We start from the raw sequence: 9,482 nt of genomic DNA on the forward strand, positions 1-9,482 counted from the left end.
GAAGTCCCTCTATCGGGTACTTGACATCCTGAGCATCTGGAGATTTTTCCATTGGCTACAGAGCTGTGTCAGCCCCAGAGAACAGGTGATAAGGGCTTCCCGCCACTTCCGAATGAATGGTTTGTTTTTGCCCGTGAGCGCAGAAGCTCATCAGCAGGCACCCTGCTGCACAACCTACAGATGATAAGATGCTCCAGAAGTCAGTGGAAATAAAAACAAAATGTTCACATGCAAGGAATTATATGTAGGGTTATGCAGAATTGCATGTATGTGTTGTTGTTAGTGTTAGAAAAAGAGCTACAGTCATCTGTCCACAGTATGAACACCTTTTTTATTTCCCTTAAGGAAATCTTTCATTTTCAAGTACTGCAAACTCATTTCATCGTAATTGATGCTTGTCAAATGCTTACAAACCTCTCTGAGACACACATCAATTCTCTGATAACAGCACTGTAATGGCAAAAAGTGGTTGCTTTCAGTCTATCCTGCAACCTCTCACACCTCATTTCATTTCAATTTCCATCACCACAGATATTTATCCTCTCTTGTTCAAAGATATGGAGGCACTCTGCAGACATTTGTCAAAAAGAAATGGTCAATGAACTTAGGTCCCAAAACTCATAGGAAATCATATGAAAAACAAATAAACACTAGGCCCAAAATCTGGCCTGGCTCACCCACCCAAACAAAGGAAGGGGCTTCTGCACGTATCAGAGCAATGTTTACAAAATCCTCATTAAGGAAAAGAAAGCAGATAACGATGCACACTCATGCGCACACACACACACACACACACACACACACACACACACACACACACACTGGGACACTATGAACACTAGAATTGCAGAGCTTCCTAGTTTGTAGATAAGGGATAGAGAGAGAAAGTAGGCAGAGCAAGAGTCAGAGAGAGAGAGGAAAAAACATTTGAAAAGAGATGCCACAGAGGGACATCTCTTTCACGTAGTGAAACCACCCTCAAGCCCAAACTTTTCAGACATCAAAAGGTGAGAAGAAGAATAAATGCTCAGAGTTCAGGAATAGCGGCACTTTAATGCAGTGACCAGTGTGCGGCTACCAATAAAAACCAAAGCAGCACGGGACGGCTCTACTTTCCTACATTCTGCACTGCAGCAACAACTGACCTTCTATCCAGTAGCAAGATTTGAGTACTTCAAATTAAGGGCATTTGTCGCTGGATCTCTATCCAGATTTTGCTCCTGCAACTCTGCACCTATAGCTGATACACACCTCATTTGCCTCACATCATGGCTGGCAGCAGGAATTACTTCTGGATTATGTGTTCATCCACCAAATCTGTTTTATTGGCCTTTTTCTTGCTTTTCTGGGGGCCTTTCTGTGCTCAAAGTAACCCTATCGGCTCTCCGGAAAAGCTACGGATCGCTCCAGGGATGGATGACGGACATGGAGGGGTTCTAGATCCTTCACTCCTGGAGCAGGACAGTGAGGTGGACATGCAGAGCTTGCTAGAAACCCTGAAGGGACAGTTTCTACGTACCTTCAACCTGACACGTCCCGGCCCCCCTGTGCAGCCAGGGGCCACTCGTGTAGAGCCCCCTGAGTACATGCTGGAGCTCTACAACCGCTTTGCCAATGACCGAACAGCAATGCCTTCTGCAAACATAGTACGCAGCTTTAAAAACGAAGGTAAATGTGCATTTACATTTCCACCGATGACTGTTTAACTTTTTATTTTGTAATTTTTTTTTTTTTTTTGTAAAAGCTGGTGGTAGCAGTAAAATAATTTTCTATGGTGGGTACAAATATACAATAATGATGGCTAAATATTTTCATAATATTATTTTATAACAAAAGTAATTGAATAATTAAGTCATACAATTCTGGGAAAGGAAAATATTATTTCTGCAGAAAATTTAATTTCTTTTTTTGGTTGTGCACTATTTAAAATAAATGTGCAGATTATGCTGAATTATGAAGAAATATTAGAGAAATATTGTGTTTTTGTTGTGCACCATTTTATTTGAAAGTTTATAATCTACATGTTGCTTACAAATGCATGCAAAAAGTGAAAGTTTGACCTCAATTTCACCAAGTTACTTTCATATTATCTATACAGTATTTCCCAAATGCATACAATAATGTCATACATTTAATTAATGAAAACATGAGAATTTTAATCCCTAATATTAGTGTTGTTCTTTTCAGACTCCTCCCCTTACAGCATGGGACCTGGTGGAGTAAGACTACACCCACTTCTCTTCAACGTGTCAATCCCACACCACGAGAGAGTCACCGCAGCTGAGCTCCGACTGTATACACTCGTCCAGACTGACCGCAACAAATACGCAGGTGTTGACAGAAAAGTGACCATATATGAGGTCAAACAGCTTGAAACGAACAGCAGTCAGCAAATAAGAGGCGACAATACTGAAGGAAATCAAACCAGGCAAGAGGGAGAAACAGAACTAGTGGAGGTGGCGTCACGGCAGGTTTACGGTACAGATAACGGGTGGGAATCCTTTGACATGACCGCTGCAGTGCACCTTTGGCGGAAATCAGACTATGGCACCACCCACAGGCTCGAGGTTCACATAGCCAGTTTGAACTCTCAGAGTGTGGCGGCATCTGAAGGTGGGGATGAAGGCAATGCCATAGCAGGGGACATGGACATTGACACAAGCCCTGAGGACAAACACAAACCCTTAATAATTGTGTTCTCTGATGACCAGAGCGGAGACCACCGTGGAGACAAACGAGAGCTGAATGAGCTGATCCGGCATGAGACCGCTGGGCCAGGCGTTCAAGACAACTTTGAGCTGGAGTTGACCGGCCTTTGGGATGATCTGGGAATTATGGGACAAAAAGATGGGAATGAGGAAGAGGAGCAGAGCGAGGAAGCTCTCCTACAGATGCGCTCCAACCTCATCTATGAAACAGCGTCTAGAATTCGACGTAATGCCAAAGGCAACCAGTGTAAAAAGAGCTCCCTCTACGTGGACTTCAAAGACATTGGCTGGGACAGCTGGATCCTGGCGCCCACCGGTTATGAAGCCTTCGAGTGCACAGGGATATGCTCATACCCTTTGACCAAACATGTGACACCTACAAAACATGCCATTGTACAAACATTGGTCAGTCTGAAAAGTCCACAAAAAGTGTCCAGGGCTTGTTGTGTACCCACTGAACTAGATCCCATCTCCTTACTCTACCTAGATGATGCAGGTGTGGTGACATATCAGTATAAATTTGAAGGTATGGTGGTAGCAAAGTGTGGATGCAGATAGTATTTGATGGACACGGGGAAGTGGGGTGAAGCTGGGCCAAAAGCTTAGAGATTGGACTGAAAGGAGACTAAACGGCATTCACTGTCTATGGCCTAATACCAAGTTTTTTCCAAATGGCAGTGGATGAGCTCTTTCTCCCAACATTAACAGTGTTAGCAGGAGTCATGATATCAGTTGTGGAATACCAGATCTGGAGCCCTGGGACGAGGGGCCAGAATGCAAGACTTAGTGGGAACTGTGACCATTTCATCCCCACTGAATAAGGATTGGGTGGAACATAAGACAATAATTGAACCACTAACACGCCTCAAGATCAGCTGGGATAAATGAGCTGTTCTTATCAGTAAAGACTGAAGTTTAAGTCAGAGATTATATCAACTCCAAATCATTACATACTTGGCCATATTGTTTGCGTCAGCAGAGTCCTTGCTAAGTGGGTGTTTCGTAGAGATGGCAGTGAACTCAAGCACCACAGGGTCAGTCCGGTGACCCTACCAGAGACAAGAAGCCTGTGAAATGGTCTGTTTCCAGTTTCCACAAAGCTCAGTATCGTATCTCTCACGACAACGCCAAGTCAATACACAGTTTCCTGCCTAACAGAATGCATTTGATATGAACTGTCCAAGTTAAAGTGAAATTGTTATCAGAAGAGTCTCGTAGATGAGGAAAGGGGTAAAACAGATCAGAACGGACCAGTCTGGACTTCCGAAAGTGTCTGAGAACAACTCCTAATCTGGATATTTAGCAGTCAGTATTGCAAAAACACTATCGGGACAATGGCTCTCATTCACTAAGTGTGCGTACACACACAAATTGCGCAAAATATGCAAACTAATGTTTTCACAAACAAATCATGATTTACCATTAACATTTGTACTAAAAAAATGTTTCATTTACGATTGTATTTCATCATATACAGTAAAAGAGTAAGAAAAGGTGCATTATAGCTCAAGCTTCAAGGTTTCTCCGTAGAAAAATGCATATGAACAGCTGGTTAATGAGAGGTCTGTAATCTATGTCTGTAAAAGGTGTTTATTGTGTTTGAATTGATTTCAAGGATGTCAGACTTGGTTTATTTGTATAGCGCTTTTTATTTTAAATTATGATGTTATCAGTCAAAGAGGAGTGTGTCAAAGTCGATTTGAGTACTTCAATATTATTAACATTAGAACAGGCTTAAGAACACATTCATGTGCATACACAAGTGGTGAACTGTGCATACAAATACGAAATAATCCATGCAGTTATTAGTGAATGAGACCCATTATTTCAGTGCTAAAACTAAGCAATAAACAGACGATTATAAAAGAGAGACATCAAAAAAGGACAGTAAGAACTTCTAAAATCTAGAATTCCTTGGGCCACTTAATTTTGACTTTTTCCTTTCTTCAGTAACATTTTTCTGCTAAAATCTTGTCTTTATTTGACCATGGAATAAACTCACAAATCAGCATGTCACTGCTGAGATATGAGAATAAGACGGTTGACAAAGGATGTACAGCTTGGTCCATCCGCTTTGTTCCATAAACGACAGACGGCATCATCGCCTCCTCCTGCTCCACATGCCGTGTAAGCTGTGCTCCCACCCCTAAGCATGGCCGTGATTAGAAGGGGTCAGGACTGAAAAATGTGTGTGAGGACCAAAGACGATTCAAAGCTGAACGGATGGTGGGAGACAGCTGTTCTTTGGAATGAGAGGGCAGTTGGCAGTTTTCATATCACTTCATCAGTTTTTATATAACTTTTTGACCCCAATCTACCGTAAAGCGAAGACACATCATTTACTCCCCATCACTCTCCTTCTGTAGTCTTCTGTCATCCTTCTCCTCCTTTTGGACCCTTATCACTGTTAGGACAGGAGGATGAATGCAAACTGTCTCGCAAGGTCATGCCTTGCAGTCTGATAATATTGGCCAGGATTATTCCCATGCCTGACGCATACTTTGCATTTTTGACTTAATATGAGTAACTTCATGTTGTTGAAATACAAGTTGTGTTCTGCTGCTTTGATTTATTATAAAGCTTATTTATTGATTAATTTATTTGTTTTTATTATTATTTTGGTTGACTTTGTATAGCAATACTGTACATGACTGCATACACTATACAGAGTACATGATATGATGTTGTTGTGCAAAGAATATGGGTCAAGCATATAAATTAATTTAAAATCAAATTATTAATTGTAATAATTTATCCGTTTCTCATCTAATATGTGTTACAACGATGTTGTACATGCTTTAATCAATCACTTTTCAAGCACTGACGTCTTGTTAGGATTTGTATATATCTTTAAATAGTTTGTTGATCCTCTTGTCCCTTGCATCCAGACACTCCATAACTTCTTAACAAGATATATTTAGCCACAATCAGTCCAGAGCTCGCTGTTTAGACACTGGGTGTGGGAGCGATTCATAAATTTAACTTCCCATTGAAGACCAGCAGCTCAAAGGCCCATAGTTTACATGTGTCAAACAAATGCACATCCATGGGAAGCTGAGTGGAAACCAATGACCACACAGGCTCATCTGCTCTGCGGCTTGAGACTGTGCAGATATATTTGTTTCTTTTTTGAGTGGTTAGGGGTAGGGGGCTTATGAAGTGTTTAAGATGGAAAATTGGTAATTGCCAGCTGCCTTTGTAGAACATCTGTATATTGCCATGTACAAACGCACAGAATGTGTAAATAAAATGATATTTTGAAGAAACTTCAAAACTTCAACGCTTGTGACGTACTTTATAAACCCACATATTTAATATATTATCATTTAAAATGTAAACAAAAAAGTGTAAACATTTAATATGTAAACAAAAAAAGTTTTTTAACTCAAATTTGTGGTAATTGGTAAAAGAGTATTCATTAACAAATTTAATTTTGACCAAACTTAATGTAATCCTTGATCTATGATGCTCATCAAGCTGTTAATATCTAACTTGATGGTCAGTGTCTATTTATCTTGCCACAAAAGACAGAAAAGTTAAACCAGGATGGAAAACAACATAGACCCTCCAGTGTGTTTATTGAGCTTGAATGATGACAGGTCAGGACCTCCTGACCAATTACACACAAGCCTTTGAGCTCTATCCCATTAATGAGCTATTTACAAATTACTGAAGCATTTGTGTCTGGATATTGTCATCTGATTCCGGGTATTCATTTGTTGTGTTGACAGAGGAAGTTATTAGCATGTGCTTATGATAACAGACATGCTAATGTTAATAAAAACAACAAAAAAAGACATTTTCATTCTAAGGGTATGGAAATCTTTTAATGAATTTTATTGTTTCATGTGTTAAATAATGTCAGAATTCTAATAGATAAAATGTATAAAACCATATAAAGATGGCATAAAAACACAAATTCAGGTATAGAAGGGTGATCAAAGAGAGTACTAGTTATAAGATTACTAGCTATGTTCTTGATCTAGTCACAGCTGATTGGTTGCATCAAAAGCAGTGATTTAATTTTGATTGCTAATTATTGATTGCTAATTATTGCCAAAACATTTTTAGAGGTATCAAAATATAATCACAGCTCTTTGATATTTCAAAAAACATTTGCAAATATTTATCATTTGATACGAACAATAATAAAATCATCATATGTGAAGATGCATGTACATTTTACTACAGCCTTCATTTAAAGGTACAGTACACCAAAATTTAGATTTTAAATTAAATTAAATTAAATTTTGCAGTCTTTTTCTGCTGCCTTTGTTTTCCTTGGATTTGCTTCTCAGTTCCATGTAATTTTAATCTTTTCTTGGTTCATTCCATGTTTTACAGGCAACCTTTCTCATGCTAATTCAGATTAGCACAGTTGGTTTTAAATTAATCTAGTTTATTTTAAATCAGGACTCCATAGTCCAGGTTTTAGTAATCTGTACTTAATCTGTGTTTCAGAAAGCCATTTTTTAAACCACGATTAACTATTCTAGATTAAGGCCTATCCTGGCTTAATTTAAACTCTGTCCGGGAAACCGCCCCCTTATGTCTTTCCAAATCTGCATGACTAACTTTATTCTGTGTAAAGCGCTGGTAAACAAACCCCATGACCCTATCAGAGGATAAGAGGTTTTAATGGATGAGGTTTGATGGATGGTTACCAAACAAATTTGGCTATCATTGACTTCCATTGTATGGACAAAAAAAACACATCTCTAACATTCCTCAAAATATCTTCTTTAATTTTCAACAGAAGAAAGAAAGTCCTGCAGTTTTGGAATGACATGAGGGTGAGTAAATGATGACAGAATTTTTGTTTCTGAATATTCGATTTTTCATTTTTGATTAAAGAATGTCCAACATCTCGATTACTGTTGGAACCTTCATTCCCTGATGGAGGGCACGAGACGTGGTGTTGAGGACTTACACTAGAGGTCGCACTAATGAGAACTGGTGAGTGGAAGTTGCATGCGCCACTCCACCGGACATACAGGTATAAAAGGAGATGGCGTGTGTTCACTCATTCAGATTTGCGCTGAGGAGCCGAGAGTGTCCCGAGCCATCCAGCGGGTAGTGCAGTGTTGTGGCAAAAGAGACACCATGTCTTGTTCCCTCCATCAGGGAATGGAGGTTACAACAGTAACCAGAAGATGTTCCCTATCTGTCAGTGTCTTTGACGTGGTGTTGAGAACTGACACTAGGAGTCCCTACAGAAAGTACCACACACCACTGAACTGAGTTACGAGGTTCTGGCCATGTAAATGTCAGCAAGCCACTGCATGCCTGGTAATAAGTGCACTCGCAACATCGTAACCTACCCCAATACATCATATGAGATTTCCATTGCCCAGCCTGCTGCTCTGTAGATGTCTGTTAAAGAGGTGCCATTGGCAAAAGCCCAGAAGGATGCAACACTCCTTGTGGAGTGTGCTGAATCTCCCAAGGGGCACGCCAGGCTCCCCTGTGCCTGAAATGCTAAGGCAATAACATTCATGATCCAGTGTGCCAACCTCTGTTTGAAGACAACCTTCCTTTTCTACTGTCCTCCAAAACAGGCAAAGAGCTGCTCAGAGCTTCTAAAGCTCTGTGTGCGGTCCAAATAAATACGCAGAACACATACTGGACACAGCAGTGATAAGGCTGGGTCTGCCTCATCTCGAGGCAGCGCTTGCAAGTTCATCACTTAGGCCCTAAACGGGGTAATGGTAAGTTTGGGCACGTATCCTGGCCGGGGTCTCAGGATTACATGAGAGTATGCCGGACAGAACTCAAGGCACGTTTCACTGACAGAGAACACCTGCAGGTCCCCAACCCTCCTGATGGAAGAAGGCATGGTCAGGAGCACCATCTTCAATGACAGTGCCCTTTGACTGACTCCAGTGCATATTTGCACAGGTCTTGAGGCCAACTATGCCTGTGCGTCCATACCAAGGGGGGCCTCGGTCAGAGAATACCACAGTAGGCAGAGTGTGGATTCTTGGGAAGTGAACAGGTTGTCATAATGTTGTCTGTCCAGACCAACACATGCTTGCCTTGGATCAACGACCGAAACCTCCACAGGGTCAAAAACACTGCCAGCAGCTCTAGGCAACTGATATGTCAGCGCAGGAACTGTCCAGGAGGCTGTATGCAAAGGCTGAACGTGTTGCGGCAGATACAAAGATAAAACTTTATAAATACAAATAATTAGCTTCTGGCAGATGACCGTATGACCGTTGATTTGGGCAGAAGAGCAACATTTGACCCGACGCAATGACAAACACAGAGGCGCAGAGGAGAGAGCAAAACAAAACACCGGTCATGAATTAGAAGTCTACCCCGCTAGAAATTTTACATTCCCAGAACATTCTCAGAACGTCCCCACTGGTGTTAAGGACGTTGCCTAGTAACGTTCCCAGTACATTCAGAGACGGTCACGATTTGGAGTTCTTTTAAGGTTTTAAGATGTTATTTGGCGGACCCTCACAGAACATTCAAGACATTCTCTGAACATTTAGGGGACCATACCTTATTTGGAAATGTTCTCAGAACGTCCCTGCTGCCCTTATCAAAAAAATTGAATATTAGAGTTAAATTGTCTTACAAAAAAAATCTTTACAGATATTTTCTGGATTATTTTTATTATGAAACCTTTTCTTTAAAATGCAAATCTCTTGCAGTAAGTAATTTGCTGACAACAGCACACGCATGAGCTAATGTAACTACTGTATGCATCAGCATCTACAGTTACTGCCTTTAAATAAAGCAACATGCAGCAGAACATCAGTGTTT

General features: G+C 40.7%; 1 protein-coding gene across 1 annotated transcript; it reads left to right on the forward strand.

Moving 5' to 3' along the window:
- Positions 1-488: 488 nt before the first annotated feature.
- bmp10 (bone morphogenetic protein 10) lies at positions 489-5,982 on the forward strand. Its single transcript, XM_048187158.1, has 2 exons — positions 489-1,668; positions 2,188-5,982. Exons 1-2 carry the CDS (start codon positions 1,269-1,271, stop codon positions 3,264-3,266), a joined length of 1,479 nt encoding a protein of 492 aa, XP_048043115.1. The 5' UTR covers positions 489-1,268; the 3' UTR covers positions 3,267-5,982.
- Positions 5,983-9,482: the final 3,500 nt, after the last annotated feature.

This window comes from Megalobrama amblycephala, linkage group LG4, assembly GCF_018812025.1.
Source record: "Megalobrama amblycephala isolate DHTTF-2021 linkage group LG4, ASM1881202v1, whole genome shotgun sequence".
Taxonomy (NCBI): Eukaryota; Metazoa; Chordata; class Actinopteri; order Cypriniformes; family Xenocyprididae; genus Megalobrama; species Megalobrama amblycephala.

Coding starts and splice junctions, on each gene's coding strand:
- bmp10 (XM_048187158.1), top strand. CDS start 1,269: ATGGCTGGCAGCAGGAATTACTTCTGGATTATGTGTTCATCCACCAAA. Junction 1,669..2,187: donor ACGCAGCTTTAAAAACGAAG/GTAAATGTGCAT, acceptor TGTTCTTTTCAG/ACTCCTCCCCTTACAGCATG.